Source organism: Quercus lobata, chromosome 4 (assembly GCF_001633185.2).
Source record: "Quercus lobata isolate SW786 chromosome 4, ValleyOak3.0 Primary Assembly, whole genome shotgun sequence".
Classification (NCBI taxonomy): Eukaryota; Viridiplantae; Streptophyta; class Magnoliopsida; order Fagales; family Fagaceae; genus Quercus; species Quercus lobata.
In genome coordinates, this window is record NC_044907.1 from 46,112,982 (window position 1) to 46,137,807 (window position 24,826).

The following is a 24,826-nucleotide window of genomic DNA, read 5'->3' on the forward strand; positions in this document are numbered from 1 at the left end:
AAAAGATTAAAGAATAATATTTTAATAAGAATAGAGTTTTAGGATGTGAAAAGTATTGTAAAATGAGATGGTATAAGTAATAAAGTGATTTTTTGAGATGGTATAATAGTATAGCATATCATTTTTCAATGCTAGTGAGAGCTTGAAATAAGTTGAACAAGGAGGACTTTTTGGATCTTGCCTTGCCAACGATATTTTGATATGGCCGGATGTAACAATTTTGTCCTTTAATTTTTTTACGAGGTAAAAATGCTCTTCTTGCAATTTCTCTCAATTTTCTATTTCATCTCCCACCAATACTTACTTTATTAATATTTACCTTTTCTTCTCCTCCACTATACCGATATCATAAATAAATAAAAAAACTAAAAGAAGAGTTCAATATTCAACAAAAAGACAAGAAAGAAAGAAGAGTTCAATGAATGATCAAAGAATGTCTACAAGAATATAGTGTTCAAGAAATTATAAATAAGGTACATATATTTCTTTTGTTCTTAATTTATTTTTCAAATATATTGAAATATGATGTTAATATTTATTTGACTTAAATGAATTACTTCAAGAAAGTATACTATTTTATTTTATTTATAATTTATATTTCATTTATAATTGAATATAATGTTGATTTTTTTTTAATCCTTATTACAATATAGAACAAATGAATGATATTGTAATTGCAAATGAGATTTATCAAAGTGTTTCAAGGAATTGTATTGACTTAAATGAGCTTCAAAATGATGGAGAAAATTGTCACACCCCAAACCCGGTACCCGGATTTGTGACCATGACCGGCATGCTAATATCAAGTTTAAACCTGATATTAACAAGAACCAACTTAACTTTTTGAAAACTTTTACAAAAGCTTTCCTCATTCTTTTAAATTTTGTTTCTTTACTTAAATGATATAACCTTTGACTTGACATTCAGAGCATCTACATTGTACTCCAAAGAATAACATAATCCACCAATCATTTAGTTTCCACACTTTTACATAATACATAGCTTGATACTTTAAGGTATACACAACTTTCATTTGATCCTAAAATACACAATAACTATAAAGCTAAATGTCAGAATGCTAATTTAGGATCTATACATATCAAACTAAAACCAGCTCCTTTCAAAACTCGACTAAGGCTCCCTCTGCTCCAAAATAACACCTGCTAACTGAAAGAGTGGAAGGGGTGAGCTACACAGCTCAGTAAAGGTAAGATATATGAGAATTCAATAAGGATGCATGTAACCAAATCATTTCATTCTATGAATATTCGAACAGGAGAACATCTTTTCATGCATAGTATTTTATACTATTTATAATAATAGCTTATACGCTCATCATAGAAAATAATTGTTCTCCTTTTCTTATCGGTTTAATATTACTAAAACCTTTCGGATTAAACTTCTTTCACTTCCTACAAAGTTGCCATACATATATTCTCATTACAATATAATTATTTTAACTTAAATCAGATAATTGGCAACTCTGTATTAAGCTAGAAACATCTTGACTAGTAAGAGAACTTTTCTTTATAAACTTCTTCTCATAGAATACTATAACTTTCATGATCATAAAACTTAACGTTTCATAAAAACATTTATCTGATAACTTTTAAACATAACTTGTACTTTCATCAGAAACTTTACCTTTATAGCATATCAGAATTTTCAGAAACTTTTATCTTCAATGAACAGCTTTTCTTTTCATTAGAAACTTCTTCTTGCCATGAGAGTTTTCACTTTTCACAATGCATTTAAACAAAATAATTCTCTCATGATTAATAACATAACATAGCTGTTCATAAATAACTTATTGGTTAGCCCGTATCTGATAAGTCTGTACTTATTTGGGAGGCTTCTAGCACCACGGTGCTAGGCATCCAGCATTCCCCACAATGCCAGGTATTCCCGGGATCACATCATCATAATACATATCTTCCAACCATGGGGGTAGGTTGGCTTCCCCCACAAGTTGGTTGTAACCAACAAGGGGCGGGTACAGCAGAGCCAGTCCCACTTAATGGCCAAATCATATAACATTTTCCATGGAAAGCTAGTAATTAACCCCTACTAGCAGAGTTCAGATCACCAGAGGACATAACCCGAAAACATTTTATACTTTCCATCATACTGCAATTTCTTATTTTGCATAACATTTCATAATAATAGCATTTTCATTCTTTTCATTAAACATCATGTTCGTGGAATCAATAATAGCATCAATATGCTTAAATCATATACATAAGTTTTTCGAAAACTCACGAACATAACTTTGTCAGAATAATGATTACATGCCATATCTCTAATCAAAAATATTTTAATGCATAATATACTTTAAAATAACCTCATGACTTACCAAATGCTCATATAACTTACCCCTTACCTGGAAGTAGAGGAACCGAGAGCCTAAAGTCGAAGGAGCTTTGACTTGGATACTGGTAACACCTAAACCATAAATCGAAGCTTATTACTATCCATAATTTCCTTGTCATAGACTTACACAATCAACTCAAAGCCTATTTCTTAGAATTAAGGAAATCCTAATCCCACCTCAACGAGGTTCCCACAAATACGAAATACAGTCATCAGACAACAAGTACAAAGTCCTAGAGAAACCAACATTCTTATATTAATCCCATATCTCTAAAAAAGCTAACTTTATTTCAAAAGGTGCTTTAAGGTTAGGGTAATAATGCATGCATAAATACAAAATCTTTTAAGCACGGTCATGTAACTATATACATTCATATGGTAACATATAACACGTCAGACAAAACAGCTTCATACATACAACTGTCTCATGGTTTAGAACCCCTTCCTTTGGGTACTAAACCTCAAAACAAGTTACACAAAATTAATCTATGATCGAAACATACCAAAAGATAAGCGTATCAAATTATAGCTCAAAACATTCACCCTAACTTGATAATTAAATCCACAAAGTTAGGCATGTCCCTTACTATTCACTGTTCTATTCCAGCAGCATAGGCTCCATTTGTAAAATACAAACGGGCTACTCAAACACATCCAATTGTCATGAAATTTTACATAACTACTCCTCTGTATGTCCAGTATATACCATAAAAATTTCGGAGTCAAAGCATAAACCCATGATTTACTAAAAATCACGCAAGACAGCATACTCAAATCTGTCTTGTCAGAAATTCATGCAATTTATAAATTAAACCATTATTTTTATGTTCATCCAAATGCTGTGAGACCAATTCAATAACAACCAAAAGTGTCTTAAGTTTCATATGAATTATCCCTAGCATCCAAATTCCCTATATACAGTTTAATACATAATTTAACATGCATGAGCACAGAATCTGTCACAGTGACAGCTTCAGTACATATTCTTATAAAATCATCAACAAATAGCAATAGGTCTTAATTTAATTTGGGTATTTTTATACCTATAGTATACATATTAAAATACCCTAATAAGCATTCAATTGATCAAAATATCATCAAACCTTCAATCACTAAAACAGAATCATAATTCAGCCTATAAAATCAGGATAGAAGATAAAGAAATAGAAATAAACAAATGAAGGTTTGATTACTTACCCACAAACTTGGAAGCTGAAATTTTAGTGTTAACCCTTTAATTTCTTCTTTAGAGAGGAATATATTGTGTTGGTGAGAAAGGGAGGGCTGCCGTGTAGAAGCAACAGAAGAAGAGAGAAAGAAGAACAAAGAAAGAGGAAAAGGAGTAGAGAGAGAGGGGCTGGACTTCTGATCTGATGCAGCCAAGAAAATAAGGAAAGTGTGATGACTTTTGGGGCAGCAAAATCAGATAAGGGAAGTGGAAATTGGGGTGGATACGTGTATGGCTAGAAAAATCCCACCCACTTTTCATTTCTCTTGCATTCACACAACTTTCTTGCATTCACACTCATCTACAATAATAATATTATTTTAAACATACACACACATATATATGTATATATATATCCTTACCCTTATATACTAATTACACACCAACAATTATATATCTAATAACTTAAACCACTTAATATAATTTTGCACATATTTAGTATATATTTAAAATACCGATAGCAATTCAATTATGTATAATCTTTACAATTCTCATTCAATGGCATTATAAAATAATATGCTTATTAAATACTCTTCTATTATTTTTTTGTAAGTAAGTGGCTTAAAAATACTAATAATACTTAACCACTTAAACACATAGTTTAATTATAAAGTTGGGTCGGGGTGTTACAAAAATAATGGCATTTGTGGGGGAGGAATTAGTGGTTTGGAATAAATATCCAATAGAAGAAATATGAGTTATTGAAGAAAATGAAGATATTAACTCAATAGAAAATGAGTTTAAACTTTTTGTTGGTCAATATTTTCTTAGTGAAGAAGAGGTTTTCATTTTCTATAAAAATTATGCAAATCGATATGGTTTTATAATTCGAAAATGTCGTTTTGTCACAAAAAATGGAGAAAATGTAAGACATGATTTCTTTTGTCATCGAGAAGGTAGACAACAATTAAAAATAGTGGATTCATCTAAGAAGCAATGAAATAGGATATCTACAAGATGTGGATGCAAAGCTCATCTAAGAATCACATTGCGAAAGTCATTTGACATTTTTCCACGAGAATGGCATGTCACTAAGTTTGTTATAGATCACAATCATGAATTGTTGTCCCTTTCGGAAGTGAGATTTCTTCCAGCCAATCGAGTTATCACTATGAAGATAAATATCGCATTCTCTTATTGCAAAATTGTGGACTTTCAGTTAGGCAAATAATACATGTTATGGAGCTTGAGAAAGGTGTGAAGCATGGAGATCTTCCATTTTTTAAAAGAGATATCCATAACCTTTATGTGAAAATGAGAAGGATGCATACAATGAATGATGCTATGGGTCTCTTACAATTGTGCAAAGTTAAAAGAATTCTAAATTTCAATATGCATATACAACTGATGAAGAGAGTAGGTTGGAGCATATTTTTTGGGCACCTACTCCTTGTTTTGATTGGTACCAAAAATATGGAGATGTAGTTGTTTTTTATACTACTTACAAAGTAAATACATATGGCATGCCTTTTGGTATTTTTGTTGGTATCAATAATCATGGAAAGAATATTCTCTTTGGTTGTGCACTTCTTCGAAATGAAACAACTAGTGCATTTCAATAGTTAATGAAGGTACGTAAATTATTTAATTATCTTGTAAGGTTGTGCAATTATTTTTTGATTTTATTTGATTAATTAGTAGTTTAATAGTATATATCCTACTATATTTTTTCAAGTGCTAATAACTTTGTATTTGATTAATAGAATTTTGCAAATTTAATGAAGAAGTCACCTAAGGCAATTTTAATAGACCAAGATCTATGGATCACAGAAGCAGTATCAAAAGAATTGCTATCCACAAAACATGTTTTTTGTATATGGCACATTACTGCTAAATTTAGTGGTTGGTTTACGGAAATTCTTCATAGTCAATATTCAAATTGGTGCATGGATTTCTACAATCTATATAAGTTAAACTCATGTGAAGAATTTGAGCATCAATGGTCTCAAGTTATGGCAAAATATGACATGCTTACTAACAAGCATGTAAGTGGTTTATATCAAATCAAGCATTTTTGGGTACCATGTTACCTTTGTGGCTATTTTTTTGGAGGAATGACAATAACCAGAAGATCCGAAAGTATAAAAGCATTTATCAAATGGTTTGTTAGTTCCTACATAAACTTGATGCAATTTATTGAACAAGTAAGTCATTATTTATCGTTGCTTTCTTTTATTGTAGAATTTGATTTATTTTTTTATTTGTTAATATTTGTAGTCTTTAGGTGTCTTTAAATTATTTACAATTTGTAATTTTAGGTTGACCTTGCCATTGAAGATATTGAGCAAACACAATCACATGATACAATGTTGGAAAAATATAGAGGTTCTTCTTTAAGGACATTGTCACCGATAGAAGAACAAGCACATAGTGTCTTGACACCCTATGCTTTCAAAAATTTTCAAGAGGAGTTTGGAAGAGCCACACAATATTCGGTGCTTCAAGAAAACGGTATTGAATTTGTGTTGCAATATTATGAAGAAAAAACCAGTCAAAAGCACTTGGTCTTATGGGATGGTGAGATGACTAGTTGTAGTTGTAAGAATTTTGAATTTTGGGGTATACTTTGTCGTCACACACTTAGTGTATTCATTCACAAAGATTGTTACCAAATTCTATCTTTGTATCTTCCACCACGTTGGTGTCGTGAAACATCATTAGGTGGAAAAGAATTGATAGTGTTGAGTGATGAAAATTTAGTGGACAATGAAAATATGGTTGATGCTAATGCTAATGATGCTATTGATGGAGATTGTTTTGTTCGTTGTCCTCTACTCTCAAATATGAAAGGTCACCCAAAGTAAAACAGGATGAAAGGTGGAAAGAATTGGGAAAGCAAAAGAGAACTTGTGGGTTTTGTAAGCATGTTGGCTATAACATCTCTACATGTCTGAAGAAGGAGAAGGAAAACTCGACTTCCTCAAATGGTGCAAAGAAAATGAAAAATTGTACTTCAATAGATATAGGATTGAACCCAATATTTTATTTGAAATGTTAGGTCTTTTGCTTAAAAAATCACCAATATGATGTTTGTCAACTTTTTATTTTTGTCGGTGTTATATTATCATTTTGAAAATATTATGCCAATGAATATCATGCATTTTTGAAAAAATAGAAAAAATTTCCATAAAAATAGTAGTGTTTCACTAAAATTGAAATCTAATGTCCCATATCATATCATGTATCATGACACTTTTTCAATCCAAAGCAAATCGGTCTTTTCACGACATTTGAAACACAAAATAGCGAGGTACTATTTTTAAACTTAAAATAATTTTAAAAATTACTATTTAAAATAAATGTCTAACCCACTACTAACCAATAAAATATTTTTATTTCTTTCATTTTGGATTTTATTATTTTTACTATTTAAATAAAATAAATGTCAACTCCATGTAAAACCCTAAATCTATGGAGAAATATAGCGGGACACCAACACAACCCCACCAATTCACATGGGTTTCTCCCAACAAAAAGTTGGTGGACTGAGGGTGGGGCCTCTCACATACTTACTCTGATAAGACTAGTGGTACAAGACCAGGAAAAAAAAAATGCAATGACTCAAACTCGCACCATCAAATATACAAATAGAAATTGTGGACTCAAAAGGAATTGGTCATTGTTGCAAGAAACAAGATTTTATTGTCATGATATTTATTGACCTCATATCATCTTGAAATGTTACAAGCATAAAGGTTATAAGAAGAAAATGTAGTGCGAATGTGTATTTGTCAAAATTCACACTCAATAAAAATATGAAATTTAAAGATTTTATTGATGTTATCTTTATTTTTCCTAGAGTTTTAAAATTTTGATTTTACCTCTTAAAGATGTATATTGTTTACATTAGTAGCCTCTTCATTTATACTTTTCCACAAAGTGTCACAAAATAATGTTACACGTGTTTGGTTTGTCCAATAAAATAATGTCACGTGACAGAATAAAAATGACGTGAATAATAGACACAATTGATACTGATGATGAACTGATCGTCAGTTGATTATGATCGTCCAGATGGAAGCCGTTCCTCACCAAATCAATCTTCTGTAATCTGTGGACCAACGAAAGGAAGCAGTTCACCGGCGTTGTGCCTGCAAAAAGGTCTCCGATGCCAAAGTCAGAAAGATTGACAAAGGAGAGCAATGAGAGTAGTGTGCTAGAGTGTTTTCTTACCCCACCCCTTTTGGGGTTCAGTCTTTATATATGTGTGCTTGCAGGTCATTTCTTCTAGCCGTTGGTGGAGTCTTGATGGAGACTTTAATCTTGCCTTGTAATGCCTTTGCTGGGTGTTAATGATGAGCTGCCATTCCCAACGGTCTGAAGGTTGATTAATGTCTCGTAACCGTTCCGCGAAGAGTGGGAACGAGTGTTCAGGTCTTTGAGCGACGACCTTCTCTCTCTGGACGATTTTAGTAAGGTCGTCCCTATCTTGCATTGTATGGACGATTACCATTTTGGTCGGGCGTATCAGCTACCCCCCTATTCCATTGTCGTCCATTTCTTGGACGATTATAGGAATATGAAAAGATTGTTATTATCATTATTTTTTATTTTTTTTTTTTTCAGTAATGGGGCTTGGAGTTCTGCTCCGCATTGATTGTGTAGTGGCAGCTGTGGCTCCTCTCAGTGCCACGTGGTTGATTTCTATTGGTGGGAGTGCCTCGTTTCGGGTGAGTGCCTTTTCAGTTTTCCCGCACTTTCCAAGGCAGAGACCTTTGATTTCTTTTGGCTTTTCCTTTTTCCATTTCCCCATTCTCTGTGCGGTTGATCTCTCCTACGCGTATTTTGCTCCTCACCTCCTCAGTTTTCTCCCTAACTTCCAGGTACGCCCACCCCCATTTACACTTTTCTTTCCTTTCTGGTTTTTCCTTGCATTTGTGTCACTTAAGTTCCTTTTTCTTTCTGTACTATTTTCTCTTCTTACTTGGTGGTGTTAGTTTTCCCTTTTTTTTCTTTAATGGTGGACACTTTCGAAGCTAGGCGTAACTTCCCTTCTGTAGCTTTTCTCCTTGCCCGTCTAGGTTCCTTGGTAGAGCTTCCCGGTGACCTATTGGGTGCGCCTTCCCTTGCCGGTTCATACCCAGTAGTTGAGGAATTTGTTAATAGGGGTACCGGGTTAGGTTCGGCGTTGGGTGTTTTATACCCTCTTCTGTTAGAGTCTCAAGCTTGGTTTCGGTCTATTAGAGGGCACCCAAGAGAGGAAAATATGGGTTTAGAAGAAGGGTTAGGTGATTTAGAGAGGGGTTCGTCCTCAAACGTGGTCGAGGAAGAGGCTGGGATCGGTGCTACGACCACTACTCTTTCCCGTGCTCCCTCGTCCTCCCATTCCCCTGCTCCAGCGACGGTCCGTCGATTTCATGCCCTGAAGGAAAATTGCTCCTTGAAAGTTGAGGTTTTTAGTAAATTTAAGGACAGATTCCAATTTTCAGAGAGAACTAAGGCTCGTCTACCTAGGAAGGGCGAAAAAGCTTGCGCCTTTGCCCACGGAGAAGTTTGCTTTTACGAGGCTGCTTTTTTGTGTGGCCTCCGATTTCCCGTCCATCCGTTCATAATGGAGCTTCTTTACCATTTTAACCTTGCACCGGGGCAACTTATGCCTAACTCCTGGAGAATAGTGATTAGTTGTATGGTGATTTGGACGACCATTGCTGACGGGGATATGATCTCAGTTAACGAGTTCGTCCACTTGTATCGTTTGAAAGAGTCCAGAGAATTTGGGTACTATGAGTTTGTACCCTGGAATAGGAAGGCTCGTCTGGTAGCTGACCTTCCGTCGTCCTTTCGCTACTGGAAATCAAGATACTTCTTTGTATCTGGGGACGGTTGGGAAACGTTGCCTGATGATCTGTGGGGGAACATACCTAGGTTGCTGCGACGATGGGAGACCCCTTTGATTGGTGCGTGTACCCCAATGTTGTTGGCCCCCTTTTTTTTTTTTTTTTTTTTTTTTTTTTTTTTTTTTTTCGTCCTTTGCAGTGAAAGATCGTCCAGAGCTAGAGGCCAAATTTGTAGAGCGAGTGCAGGCTGCAATCAAGTACGCAAGGACGATAGAAGATTTTAGTGAGCTGATTGATCCGCGTACCTTAGCTCGTCACTGTCTGGGACCAGAACCTTCCCTCTACGTACTCAGTACCCTCGACCGTGAAGAGAGAAAACGTAAGTTGCATTTCACGTCTTTTCTTCGTGTTTATCTGCATTCTTTTTATTCGTCCTTACGCCTCTTTTATTCGTCCTTGATCTCTTTTGTGTAGAAATGACATCGAAATTTAACAAAGAGATGTATGACAAAATTAAGGGCAAACAGAATGAGCCCCTTTCCAGCATAGGCCAGAAGAGGCTGAGAATCACAGATAAAGAAAAGGAGAAGGAGAAAGAGGTGGTGGAGAGAGGGTCGTCCACACCTACCCTTGATCTAGAGGAGGGTCTGGCTGCATCTCCTGGTATTTCAATTGAGAAGGTGGCTCGTCCTTCGAAGAAGCAGAAAGCTGTTAATAAAGGGAAAGGGAAGGTTGGTGCCAACGTTTGGTCGGACGATGGGACGGCCATGGACCGTGCCAACGAGCTTTTTACCCCTGGTGAGATGAGGGAAGTCACGAGCATTCCTTCACACGAGATGGTGAGCCGCCCCGTTCATAAGCTTGTGCAGGTGAATCATCATACATCTTGTCCCTTTCTTCGTTTTTATCTGCTTGACCATTTTTGTTGCTTTTGATTGAACTAATTTTTATTAACTTTGTACTCGTCCATAGGTGTTAGGGGAGACCATGCACATCACTACTCAGTATTTAGCGAATGAAGAGAAGGCCGTCGTGGCCAACTCGAAGGTAGAAGCTTTGGAGGCTGAGGCCGCTGGTTTGCGGAAGGATTTGATCACGACAATGGATTCTCTCAACATTTCCAAGGAGCAGGTTCGTGTATTGACGGAGCAGCTGGACGTTGAGAGACAATCTGTGAAGTAGAAGGACGAACTCCTAGCGGCGGCCGCTCAGAAGATGAAGGTTGCAGTGACCAAGGCCGTCACTGCTTTCCAAACCACTGAAGAATATAACACCATTCTTTTCCAGTGGTACTTCAAAGGGTTCGAGCTGCTGCGAAGGTATTTGGTCAAGCATGGTCCTGGCGTGAACCTTGACGATTTAGACTTTGAGGCCGTCGATAAGGAGATTGAAAAGGATGAGGCGGCTCAAGCAGGGGCGTCTACCCGTGTTGAACCATCTCAGGCCACCCAGGACGATGATATTGCCCCTCCAGCTTAATTCTGCCTTAAGGAAAATTTCTTTTTTTTTTCTTTTTTTTTCTTTTTTTTTTATGCACTAAGTTAAGAACTGCTGTTGTTTGGATGCCCCTCCTGTTTTTGGGGCCCCCCATTTTTGCTTCTAGAACAATTTAACTCTATGTTTGATTTTATAAATGTCTGTGTTTGTTTTTGCTCTTCATGATTACATGAGTTGTGTGAGGATTTTTGTACCTTCCTGGGGGTTTTGGAAATGTTTCCCCATAATCTGACTTTTTGGTTGTCCTGTATGGACGAGATTACATTGATCAACTTGAGGGGTTTGATCCTCTTGCTTTTCTGTACAGACAAAATCATGTTATGTGATGCACATGGATATCAAGGAATTTTAGCTTTTGAGACGATGTGCATCCCCTTAAGGAACTTTTTGTCGTCGTTATGCTTTTTTTTTTTTTAGAAATGATGTAATTCGTTTAAAGAATTTTGTCGTCATTAATCTTTTTTAGAGACGACGTAATTCCGTTAACGATTTTTATCGTCATTAAGCTTTTTAGGGACGAGGTATCTCCATTTAAGGAATTTTATCATCGTTAAGCTTTTTAGGGACGATGTACATCCATTTAAGAAATTTTATCGTCGTTAAACTTTTTAGGGACGATGTACATCTATTTAAGGAATTTTATCGTCGTTAAGCTTTTTAGGGACGATGTACATCCATTTAAGGAATTTTATCGTCATTAAGCTTTTTAGGGACGATGTACATCCATTTAAGGAATTTTATCGTCACTAAGCCTTTTAGGGACGATGTACATCCATTGAAGGAATTTTATCGCCGTTAAGCCTTTTAAGGGATGATCGTTTGGGCTTATCTTTGAAAATAGTGGCGCATGATTTGCTCAATAACACTTAAGGGATGCTGGACAATACTTATAATTCGAATAATTGCTTACATAAGATAGAAGTATCAAATTGGTTTTACAATGAAGTTTATGGTTCCTTTTCGTAATACCTCTTTAGATGTTCGACGTTCCACGGACGAGGTAGTCTTTTTCCTTAAGAATCCTCCAGGTGGTAACTGCCTTGACATGAATAATGGACGACTCTGTAGGGTCCTTCCCAGGACGGTCCCAATTTTCCATGTGCTGAATCCTTTGTCGCAAGGGTGACTTTTCTAAGGACGAGGTCACCAATGTTGAATCTTCTTAGCTTCACTCTTTGATTATAGTATTCTGCTATCTTCTGCTGGTACTTTGCCATTCTTTCAACTGCCTGATCTCTAATCTTGTCCAGGCTGTCTAAGTTTTCCTTCAATTGGTTCTCATTGGTTTGTTCGTCAAAAAATTCTCTCCTTAAGCTTGTAAGACCAACTTCGACTGGTATAACTGCTTCTGTGCCATATGTCAGACTGAACGGTGTTTCTCCAGTTGGTGTCCGCGCTGTCGTCCTATATGCCCACAAGGCGCTTGGCAGTTCTTCAGGCCACATTCCTTTTGCCCCCACCAACCGGGACTTGATGATCTTGAGTAGGGTCCGGTTGGTTACTTCCGTCTGTCCATTGGCCTGGGGATGACCTGGTGATGAGTACTTATTTTTGATGCCCAAGCTCGAGCAAAATGACCTGAAGCTTTGGCTGTCAAATTGACGACCGTTGTCTGATATGATCGTCCTTGGTATCCCGAACCTGCAAACAATATTTTTCCAAACAAAATTTTGTACCTTCGCTTCGGTGATTGTTGCCAGAACTTCTGCCTCCACCCATTTTGTGAAGTAGTCGATGGCGACGAGCAAGAACTTCACCTGTCTCTTTCCCTGAGGTAAGGGACCCATGATGTCGATCCCCCATTGTGCGAATGGCCAGGGAGACGATATTGTGGTCATTTTCTCCCCTGGGATTCTTTGAACATTCCCATATCTTTGGCAACTGTCACACGTCCTCACGAAATCAGCTGCGTCTCGTTGCATTGTTGGCCAAAAGTAGCCAGCTCTCATGATATTTCTGGCGAGGGACTTTGCCCCCGTGTGATCTCCGCAGATTCCACCATGCACTTCTTCAAGGATGTACCTGGCTTCCTCCTTTTCAACACACCTCAAATACGGTTGGGAGTAGCCTCTTTCGTAGAGTTCGTCATTAAGTATCGTAAACCTGGCTGCTCGTCTCCTTACCTTTTTAGCTTCCTTTGGATCATCCGATAGTCATCCTTCTTGAAGGAATGTGACTATCGGGCTCGTCCATCCATGGTCTGTGTGGACGAAGGAAATTTGAAGTTCCAGTATGCTGGGGTGGTTTTGTTCTTCCGTCTTCCAATCGAACCTCTTACCTCCGCTGTCCGTTGAGGCATTTCGGGCCACCTCATCAGCTTCTGTGTTCTGATCCCTGGGGATCTGGACGAACTCTATGTAATTGAAGGAGCTGATCAATTGGTTCATCAGCTTGAGGTATTTCTGCATCCTTGCCTCCTTTGCTTCGTACTCCCCCCTTACTGGTCCAATAACAAGTTGCGAATCGCTCCTGAATACAACATTTTTAGCTCCTAGTGCCCGGGCTACTCTCAATCCTGCCAATAATGCCTCATATTCTGCTTCATTATTGGTCATAGGGAATTTAAGTTGGACTCCATACTTGATGACATTCTTTTCGGGAGAAGTGAGGACGATGCTAGCTCCGCCTCCGCGTTGAGTGGACAATCCGTCAGTATTAACCGTCCAAATGTTCTCTACGTTTTCAGGGACGGTGAACTCCGCTATAAAATCGGCCAGTGCTTGTGCTTTTATCGCCACCCTTGGACGGTATTTTATGTCGAACTGGCTGAGCTCGATTGCCCACTGCACCATTCTTCCTGCTGCTTCGGGCTTGTTCATTGCTTTTTTTATGGGCTGATCCGTCATCACGACGATGGGATTGGCTTGAAAATATGGACAAAGTTTCCTCGAAACCATAATCAGGGCGAAGGTGATCTTCTCTATACGTGGGTACCATGCCTCGGCCCCCTGGAAGGCCTGGCTAACGTAATACACAGGAAGTTGCAAACCACCATCTTCTCTAATCAATGCCGCGCTGACAGCCGTGATTGAGACGGCTAAATACAGGAATAGATCTTCACCTTCTTTGGACGGGCTCAGGAGGGGCGGGTTGCTAAGATAACTTTTCAGCTCTTGGAACGCCGTTTCGCATTCCTTCGTCCATGAAAACGCCTTCTTCAAAGTCTTGAAGAATGAAAGGCATTTGTCCGTCGCCTTCGAGACGAACCTATTGAGGGCTGCAATTCTCCCTGTTAGGGACTGCACTTCTTTGACTGTCCTGGGTGAAGACATTTCCAGGATGGCCCTGACCTTTTCGGGGTTGGCTTCAATCCCTCTCTGCAATACTACAAACCCGAGAAACTTTCCCGAGGAAACCCCAAAGGCACATTTGGACGGATTTAGCTTCATGCTATATCATCTGAGAGTATTGAACGTCTCTCTGAGGTCGTCCAGATGGTTCTCTTCTTCCTTGATCTTGACGAGCATATCGTCAACATAGACCTCCACATTTCTCCCGATTTGCTTCTCGAACATCTGGTTTACCAATCTTTGATAAGTGGCCTTTGCGTTTTTTAGCCCAAAAGGCATGACCCGATAGCAGTAAAGTCCCTGGCTGGTGATAAAAGCGGTCTTTTCTTGGTCTTCTTCAGCGATTTGTATCTGGTTATATCCTGAAAACGCGTCCATAAATGTGAGAAGTTTGTGTCCTGCTGTGGAGTCTACTAGCTGGTCGATTCTGGGCAGCGGGAAGCTATCTTTTGGGCATGCTTGGTTCAGATCTGTGAAGTCGACACACATTCTCCACTTCCCATTTGCTTTTTTGACCATGGCTACGTTGGCCAACCACTCTGGGTAGGGACTTCTCGGATAAATTTTGCTGCAAGCAACTTATTTACCTCGTCCATCACTGCCTTATTTCGCTCGGGAGCAAAGATTCTCCTTTTCTGCTGGACAGGTTTCTTTCCTAGATCAACATTCAAGTGATGCTGGATGAGGCTTTCTGGGATTCCTGGCATATCCTTGTGGCTCCAGGCGAAAATATCGAGGTTGCTCTTCAGAAAGCTGACGATTTCGCCTTTCGTCTTTTGACTCATGCTCGTCCCTATTTGGGTCGTCCTTGGAGGATTCCCTTCAGCCAGATCTACCGTTTCAAGTTTCTCCATAATCTCTAGCGTCTTCTCCTCAATTGTCCACGTATGGTTTTCTTTTAAGGCCAGGACAGCATGGTAGCATTCCCTGGCTAGTACTTGATCTCCCTTAATCTCCCCAATTCCATGTTCTGTTGGGAACTTCACCTTTGAGCAGTAGGTGGAGATAGCAGCCTTCCAGCGATTAAGCATTGGTCTGCCAATGATCACATTGTAGGACGAGGGTGAGTTTACTATCAGAAAATTGTGCTGGTTGGTTACCTGAAGGGGGTATGACCCGGCCGTTACTGTTAACGTCGCGATTCCTCTGGGGTATACTTTGTCTCCGCTGAAACTGACGAGGGGAGACTCAAAAGGACGGAGCCTTTTTGGGTCCAGCTTTAGTTGTTGGAAAGCAGGAAGATAGATTATGTCTGCTGAACTTTCGCTGTCGACCAGGACTCTTCACGTGTTGAACCCCTCGATCATGATCATAATGACGAGCGGGTCATCATGGGGCTGCTTTACACTTCTGGCATCTTCCTCAGAGAAATGCAAGTCCTCACTGGTGCGTCTTTGCTTTGACGGTGGTATGTTGTGGACGCTGTTTACCTGTCTTTGGTATGACTTTCTGAGAGACTTGAATGATCCTCCAGTGGTTGGTCCCCCGGCGATGGTCTTTATTTTCCCTAGTGCGTTCTGTAGATGAGGTTGTGGGTGATCTTCGTCTCTTCGTGCATTAACTGGCTGGCTTTTCTGTCCGTACCTGCCAAAATCCCCCCTTTTTACATACTGTTGTAGCTTTCTATTACGGATGAGCTCTTCAATCTGCTCTTTTAGGTCGCTACAGTCCTCCGTGTAATGCCCATGATCTTTATGGAAACGGCAGTATTTCCTCTTGTCGCGCAATCTAGGTGTTGAATGGAGTGGTTTTGGCCACTTTAGGGACGGTTCGTCCCTTATTTCTGTTAGAATTTGATCTACTGGCATCACCAGCGGGGTGAACTTTGATGGACGAGGGTTTTTGTCCTCTCTCCTTCGATTTCCATCGTCATTCCGTCTGTCAGCCCGATCCCGTTTTAGCCCTCTTCGATCGTCCTCCTTTTCTTTCTTCTTTTCCCTACTCTTATCTGCTCCGTCAATAGCTGCCAGGGCTTCTTCCGCGTTCATGTACTTCTGAGCTTTTAACAGTGCCTCGGTCATCGTCTTAGGGGGGTTCTTTGCCAAGGATGCCACAAAATCCCTGGACTTCAATCCTGCTTCGAAGGTCGTGAGATGTACCTTGTCATCTGTCTCGTCTATTTCCAACATTCCTCGGGTGAAGCGTGTCACGTAAGACCTTAGTGGTTCCTTCTCTCCTTGTTTGATGGTAAGCAAGTGGTCGGCAGTTCTCTTTGGTCACTGTCCCCTTATGAAGTGACGGACGAAAGAGCTGCTCAACTGCTCGAAATTGTCAATGGACGATGTTGGCAACTTGTTGAACCATTCCCTGGTTGCTCCTTTGAGGGTTGTAGGGAATGAGCAACATAAGATCTCGTCAGGCGGCTGTTGGAGGCCTAGGGTCGTCCTGAAGGTATTCAGGTGATCCAAGGGGTCTTTCAGCCCGTCGAAAGGTTCCAGCTGGGGTAGACGAAACTTGGAGGGTACAGGGCACTCCTAGACGGCTATGGTAAAGGGCGAATCCGTCTTCCGAACGATTCTCTCCAAGCTTTGGTCCGTCTTTCCTTTTATGGCGTTTCTTAGTTCGTCCATCTCTTTCCTTATTTCTCTCAAAAGATCCGAGCTTGTTTCCTCCGGAGTGCTGGTTTGCCTTCTGTTGCTGTCTTCGTCGTCTCCCCTATCTGCACGATTGCTTTCCTGCAGTAGTCGTTGTTTCATCTCTTGGTTCTGTCTTGTGAGTTCTTTCACGGTTGCTGACAGCCACTGGATTTGTAGGGCCAGCGCAGCAGGATCTGGATTTGTACTGGATTCCATTTGGACTGGGGACAGATCACGTTTTGAATCGTCGTTTCCCACAGACGGCGCCAAACTGATGATGAACTGATCGTCAGTTGATTATGATCGTCCAGATGGAAGCCGTTCCTCACCAAATCAATCTTCTGCAATCCGTGGACCAACGAAAGGAAGCAGTTCGCCGGCGTTGTGCCTGCAAAAAGGTCTCCGATGCCAAAGTCAGAAAGATTGACAAAGGAGAGCAATGAGAGTAGTGTGCTAAAGTGTTTTCTTACCCCACCCCTTTTGGGGTTCAGTCTTTATATATGTGTGCTTGTAGGTCATTTCTTCTAGCCGTTGGTGGAGTCTTGATGGAGGCTTTAATCTTGCCTTGTAACGCCTTTGCTGGGTGTTAATGATGAGCTGCCATTCCCAACGGTTTGAAGGTTGATTAATGTCTCGTAACCGTTCCGCGAAGAGTGGGAACGAGTGTTCAGGTCTTTGAGCGACGACCGTCTCTCTCTGGACGATTTTAGTAAGGTCGTCCCTATCTTGCATTGTATGGACGATTACCATTTTGGTCGGGCGTATCAGATACTTATAATAAATTTCACAAATACTTATAAAAAGTTGCATTGGTAGCATTATTTAATCATTAAACTTAGATAATTGTTTGTAGCAAGGAGCCAAGGATCCATAGTCAAAAAGTTATTCACTGTGTAGGCCTTTACAAAAAATAAAAATAAAAAATTTGTTGTGTGGCTCTTTTTTTACCATGTATCCTATCCACATGAGGACAACAGGTAGAACTTTGTTTTAGAAATTTTGTCTTCCTTTCAACTACTACACCGCTTTAAGGGAGGAAAGTCTTGGTCTTCAATGGTAGTGTTTCTTCTCTTTCAGTTTCACTACATTTTTTTTTCTTTCTTTCCTTCATTTTCTCTCAGATTCCATCTCTTTCTCTGTATTTTTCTTTCTTTCTTTCATTTCCTCAATAGACAGAGACCACAAAAATCAAAGAGAACTCAAGCACAAAATGGGGATGGCTTCAAGGAACACCCGATCACGAACCACGCCTGGCCGACGCACCCATTTCAAGGCCCCTCCTGTCATCGGCAACAAATAGTTGTTCAGTTTTGAACAGTTCCAGCACCGAGATTCACATTTATTTAAAACCCATATCGATTTCTTTTTAAAAAATATTTAAGTCATAATTTTTTTTTATTGATTATATGTTCTGGTTTTGTTCTAGTAACATTTGAAATTTGTATGAGTTGTAATTTTTGTAAGAGGATTTTTTTTTAATGAGAATTTTTGTAGGAGGTTGTTTGATGGTAGAGAGGTTTTTTCTGTCAACTTGTTTGAGTTGTGTAACTTGTGTTTCAACTTTCGAGGAGGAGGAGAAATGAGTGAAGGGTAGTTTAGTCTTTTTAGAAAAATATAATTTGTCAGATGCTTTCTCTTGTTCCCATAAAAGTCATTGATGTCTTGTGGAAAAGCAAAACAAAATTAATAAACTATTCCCTTATATGTACAGTTAGTGTGTGCCCTTAGGTACACGTTAACCAGACCCTTTATTTATAGATTGAAAAATATTAAAGGAGTAATTCTACCATACCCCCCTAAAAAAAAGGGGATATGGTACCCACTAGTAAATAATCTGCTATACTAGGTTACCTTTTTTCTTATATTTGATAGTTTCATCCTCACATTGCGTAGTTTTAACGTCACATTTGACAGCTCTTTTGTCACATTTGGTGGTTCCCTTACTTTTTTCTTACATTTGATGATTTCATCCTCACATTGTGTAGTTTCAATGTCACATGTGACAGTTCTTTTGTCATATTTGGCGGTTCCCTTACTTTTTCCTCACATTTGACGGTTCCATTATCACATTGTGTAGTTTCAACATCACATGTGATAATTCTTTTGTCACATTCGGTGGTTCCCTTACTCTTTTCTCACATTTGATGGTTTCATACTCACATTGTGCAGTTTTAACATCACATGTGACAGTTCTTTTGTCACATTTGGCAGTTCCCTTACTTTTTTCTTACATTTTATGATTTCATCCTCACATTGTGTAGTTCCAATATCACATGTGACAGTTCTTTTGTCACATTTGACGGTTCCTTTACTTTTTCCTCACATTTGACGGTTTCATTCTCACATTGTGCAGTTCCAATATCACATGTGACAGTTCTTTTGTCACATTCGGTGATTCCCTTACTTTTTTCTCACATTTAATGGTTTCATACTTACATTGTGCAGTTCTAACATCACATGTGACAGTTCTTTTGTCACATTTGGTGGTTCCTTTACTTTTTTTTATCATATTTAACTGTTTCATTCTCACATTGTGCAGTTCTAATATCATATGTGACAATTCTTTTGTCATATTTGGTGGTTCTCTTACTTTTTTCTTACATTTGACTATTTCATTCTCACATTGTGTAGTTCCAACATCACATGTGACAGTTCTCTCATCACATTCGGTGGTTCTTTTATTTTTTTCTCATATTTAACGGTTCCATCCACATATTGTGTAGTACCAACATCACTTCTAACCATATTTTTGTCACATTTGGTAGTACCCTAATTTTTTTTCTCATATTTGATTGTTCCATCGTCACATTGGACAGTACTAATATCACATATGACTGTATTTTTGTCACATTCAATGGTTCTTTTCTTTTTACTCACATTTGACAGTTTTATCGTCACATTAAGCCGTACCAACATTACATATAGATGTAGCCAACCCAACCCAACCCCACTGAATTACCTAATAATCAACAAATATATATATAACAAAAATACTCCTAAAGTCTTTAAAATTCCGAAATACCCTTAAATATACTAAAATTACCAAAATGCATTCTAACAATTGAAAATTACCAAAATGACCTCGAAACTCTAAAAAATTATTGGGATATCCTTAAAACCTAAAAAATACCAAAATTACCCTAAAATCTAAAAAGTGATTGAAATACCCTCTAAACCTAAAAAATAATCGAAATACCCTTAGATACTAAAAAAAAAAAAAAAAAAAAAAACCTAAATGACAATGAAATCTAAAAAATGACTAAAATGACATTGTAACTTAAAAAGTGACAATAATGCCCTTATAACCTAAAACTAACCGTAATGCAACTTAAATATAAAAAATTACCAAAATACCCATAGAACCTTAAAAATTACCGAAATGGCCCTGAAACCTTAAAAAATTTTGAAATACCATTGATACTTATAAAATGACCAAAATACCCTCAAAACCCTCAACCATTACCAAAATACCCTTAGAACCTAAAAAATTATCAAAATACCTTTAGAACCTAAAAAATGACCGAATGACCCTAAAACCTAAAAAAATTTCTGAAATTACCCTAAAACATTAAAAAAAAATGATCGAAATAACCAAAAAACCTAAAACAATGACCAAAAATACCCCATAACACTTGAAAATGACCAAAATACCTTCGAAACCCTTTAAAACTACCAAAAGTCCCTTTGAACCTAAAAAATAACTTAATGACACTGAAACCTAAAAAATGACTAAAATGACCCTGTAACTTAAAAAATTACTTAAATACGCTTAGAACGTAAAAAAATGACTATATTTTTGTTACATTCGATGGTACTCTAATTTTTTTCTCACATTTGACAGTTTCATCGTCACATTGGATAGTACCAACATCACATCTGATTGTACTTTTGTCACATTTGGTGGTACCATTATTCTTTTTTGACATTTGATAGTTCTAACGTTACATTGGGTAGTATCAAATCACATATGATCATACTTTTGTTATATTCAATAGTACTATTATTTTCTTCTAAAAAAAAATGACTATATTTTTGTCACATTGCGTTGTTTTAACGTCACATTTAACAGCTCTTTTGTCACATTTGGTGGTTCCCTTACTTTTTTCTTACATTTGATGATTTCATCCTCACATTGTATAGTTTCAATGTCACATGTGACAGTTCTTTTGTCATATTTGGCGGTTCCCTTACTTTTTCCTCACATTTGACGGTTCCATTATCACATTGTGTAGTTTCAACATCACATGTGATAATTCTTTTGTCACATTCGGTGGTTCCCTTACTCTTTTCTCACATTTGATGGTTTCATACTCACATTGTGCAGTTTTAACATCACATGTGACAGTTCTTTTGTCACATTTGGCAGTTCCCTTATTTTTTTCCTCATATTTGATGGTTTCATCTTCACATTATGCACTTCCAACAACACGTGACAATTCTTTTGTCACAATTGGCAGTTCTCTTATTTTTTCTCATATTTGATGGTTTCATCCTCACATTATGTAGTTTCAACATCACATGTGACATTTATTTTGTCATATTTGGTGGTTCTCTTATTTCTTCTTACATTTGACAATTCTATCTTCACATTGTGCAATTTCAACATCACATTTGACAGTACTTTTGTCACATTTGGTGGTTCCCTTTTTCTTTTCTTTTTTTTAACATTTGATTGTTCCATTCTTACATTGTGCAGTACCAACATCACATGTGACTGTACTTTTGTCACATTCGGTGGTTCCTTTATTTTTTTTTTACATTAAATGGTTCCATCCTCACGTTGTGTAGTTCCAATATCAAATGTAACTTTTCTTTTGTCACATTTGGTGCTTCCCTTTTTTTTTTTTTCTCACATTTAATGATTCCATTATCACATTCGACAATACCAACATATCATTTGACAGTACTTTGTCACATTTTGTAGTTCTCTTTTTTTTTCTTCTCACATTTGATAGTTCTATCATCACATTGGGTAGTACCAATATTATATCTAACTGTACTTTTACCTTTGGGCTCACTCCTGAAGTCACTTTTTTACTTACTTATTTATTTATATATATGTTTGTAGCAAAAAATGAGGATGAAGATGGCAATCCTACATTGGAATGGGTTAAGATACATATAGGGATGATGACAAGTATATGTCAAAATTGATGGTTCCTTTTTTTCCTCACCAATTACCATTATACCCTTGAAACCTAAAGGAAATGACCATAATACCCTAAGAACCTAAAAAATAACCGAAATAACCGCGAAACCTAAAAAATGACCAATATACCCTTAGAACCAAAAAAAATTGACTGAATGACCTTGAAACTTAAAAAAAGACCAAAGTTACCATAAAACCTAAAAAATGACCAAATTAGCGATGAAATCTAAAAAATGACCAAAATACCCTTAAGACCAAAAAAATGACCACATGACCTTGAAACTTAAAAAAATGAGCGAAATTACCAGAAAACCTAAAAAATGACTAAAATAACCACGAAACCTAAAACATGACCAAAATACCCTTAGAAAAGAAAATGACTGTAATGCCCCCTATACCTAGAGAATATCTAAAAATACCCTTAGAAACTTAAAAAAGACTGAAATACCCTTAGTACCTAAAAAATGACCGAAATGACCCCGAAAACCTTAGAAATGACTGAAATTCCCTCAAAACCTAAAAAATGACCAAAATTCCCCCAATTCCCTCTAAAATTATCAAAATACCCTTAGAACCTATAAAATGATTGTAATGCCCCTAAAACCTAAGAATGACCAAAATACCATTGAAGTCTATCGAAGGTGATCGAGGTTAACCAGTCAAGGACCTTTTGACGGTTAAACCAGTATTTCTTCCAATGACTCGAGTATGAAAAGTGGATGAATACCTTCCTTAGCTTGGTGAAGCTTGGTCCTTTTTATATAAAGTTTGGAGTGGGTTTACTTGTTAGGTGCCACTAATATAGTGGGAGATGGGTGGACTTAGTGGGGAGAATGGAGTGAATTTCGAGGAATTCACCCCATATCTCGGAGTAATGGATGGTGCAACCGTTCTTGGTTTGCAGAAAATATCTTAGAACTTACTAAGTGTTGATCATCCATGATCTTTTGTCCGTCGATCACTTGTCTGTTATCCTAGATGACATTCCTCCTTTTTGGTGTTACTTCTTTCCTCTTTCCTTTCTAGATGTGGATATTTAGGACTGACTCCTATGGACAATATTTGTACTTTTTAATTACCCATCATCCTTAAAGCCTAAAAAATGTCTGAAATACCCTCTAAACCTAAAAAATGACTGAAATACCCTTAAAAACACCTTGTTGAACTCTAGTTTTATAGGCTCAAGTTCTACTGATTTATATATTTTTATTTTTATCCTAGTGAAATTGGAATTTATAGAGTCAAGTTCTTCTTCTTTTTTATTATTATTATTTTTTTTTTAAGTTTTTCTTTAAACAACCAACATCTTAGTAAATCTCCTATAGCAACATTTTAAGATATAATATAGACAAAAAATTAATAGTTTCAATGGAAAGACCATTGTTTTAACTTTTAACACACAGATGAAGTCTATGCATAAATGAATTAAGTTTCGCCAATAATTTTTTTTTGGCTAAAACTCTATATTATCACATTAGAATCTATACCATTGTTGCTACATTTTTCCAACAACTAATACTTTATAACAACTAAAAGTAATTTGCTCTTTCACAAGTTGTATATGCTTAACAACAGTCCACAAATATCTTGCCGATGGATGGCATCCACCTTTTCCTTGAACGTTCCAACTTTGGCAGATGACTGGCTTCACTGTCCATTTACAAGTGTAGATAATGTATTAGAAATCAATAATACGCCAATTAACATAATAGTTCAAAAACTAAGGTGCTAAAAAGCCAAGATTTTCAGGTCTACAAGATATGGAGCAGTAAGATTTTGAGGGGGTAATATATTTAGTAGATTATAAAATTGGGGGTGAAAAATATTTGATGAATTAACTCTCCCAAGACTACAAACCTAAAATAATGAAGCATGAACCAAGTGTTCCGTGTATGAGAAATTACAATTACAAGGAAAAAAGAATTCATTTATAGATAGGACCATCAAAGCACATAATAAGCTCATGAAAGGCTCTATTCCAGACCTTCACTCATCTGACCATTCCCTCATCCTACCCATTAGCTCTTAACAACTTAATAAGTTTATTAGAAAGGGGAAGAATGGTAAAATAAGAATTTAAGTTTATATAACATTGCACAATACTTAACCAGCTTGACTACTCAATCCAAAAAAAATCTCAAGTGTCAACAAATAAATATAGAAGGAGAGGCTTTCCACTAATAACTTTATTATTATTATTTGAGAAAGCACTAATAACCAAGTAAATACTAATTGAAATGTAATGTTTCAATTTTGAGTTCTAAATTACAGACTTGTCTTAAAATAGTGAATAGAAATTGTCCTCAAGCTTTAAATGTCAAATGTCTTTGTATTTTCCCACACTTTCTTAGCAACATAACAAAATGTTCCAAAACAAAGCAGTGAGTTTGAGAAAAATACCTGATGGTGAGCTAAAAGAAGATGCTCCACTTCAGTTTCAAGCTCAATCAAGCCCTCTTGGAATTGCTTCATAGTCTCATCCATTTTTAAGTTCTAAAAAGAGAAACACACACATACAAAGAATAGACAACAAAAAATTAAAAAAGAAAAAGAAAAAGAAAAATGAGAAACAAAAAGACATAATTTTTATTAGGGTTTTTTAGTTTTTCTCAAAAAAGAAAAAGAAAAAAAATTGCAATTAGATGTAATTAGAACCTTGAATGCCTAATCATCAACCATAATAATTAATACATGCTTTGGTTTAGTGAAGCTAAAATTTGAGCTCAGGGCTTGTCAAAATATAGAGAGTAAAATAAATAACTTCTTGTATTCTATGTTGCATGGACAGGCCTATTTTGGCCAAGTACCCTTGTCCGACACGGTACTGGTAAGACACTTCCCAAATCCGTACCCAACGCGAACCATAATTTTTTTTTATTTTAAAAATCTGGGTACAACCTGGACATGGTTGCGACATGATTGCAACATGCCGGTACGTC

General features: G+C 37.2%; 2 protein-coding genes, 1 long non-coding RNA gene and 1 pseudogene across 3 annotated transcripts; 2 read left to right on the forward strand and 2 right to left on the reverse strand.

Annotated features, from left to right (window-relative positions):
• Positions 1-883: 883 nt before the first annotated feature.
• Positions 884-3,778, reverse strand: LOC115987644. The gene is made up of 3 exons (XR_004091163.1): positions 3,568-3,778; positions 2,381-2,442; positions 884-1,167 (listed from the first exon to the last, which is right to left on the reverse strand). It is a non-coding gene; the product is annotated as an uncharacterized LOC115987644 (long non-coding RNA).
• Positions 3,779-3,829: 51 nt separating this feature from the next.
• LOC115985328 lies at positions 3,830-5,168 on the forward strand (annotated as a pseudogene).
• Positions 4,165-6,596, forward strand: LOC115987643 (protein FAR1-RELATED SEQUENCE 11-like). The gene is made up of 3 exons (XM_031111237.1): positions 4,165-5,169; positions 5,302-5,742; positions 5,857-6,596. Exons 1-3 carry the CDS (start codon positions 5,164-5,166, stop codon positions 6,400-6,402), a joined length of 993 nt encoding a protein of 330 aa, XP_030967097.1. The 5' UTR covers positions 4,165-5,163; the 3' UTR covers positions 6,403-6,596.
• An 8,849-nt stretch (positions 6,597-15,445) lies between these two features.
• Positions 15,446-16,291, reverse strand: LOC115985329. Its single transcript, XM_031108283.1, has one exon. It carries the CDS (start codon positions 16,289-16,291, stop codon positions 15,446-15,448), a length of 846 nt encoding a protein of 281 aa, XP_030964143.1.
• Between the last annotated feature and the right edge of the window lie 8,535 nt (positions 16,292-24,826).

Excerpts from the sequence above, each read along its gene's own strand:
- LOC115985329 (XM_031108283.1), bottom strand. The coding sequence starts at position 16,291 with ATGTTGGAAATAGACGAGACAGATGACAAGGTACATCTCACGACCTTC.
- LOC115987643 (XM_031111237.1), top strand. Across the intron at positions 5,743-5,856 it reads TGATGCAATTTATTGAACAA|GTTGACCTTGCCATTGAAGA; the intron begins GTAAGTCATTAT and ends TTGTAATTTTAG.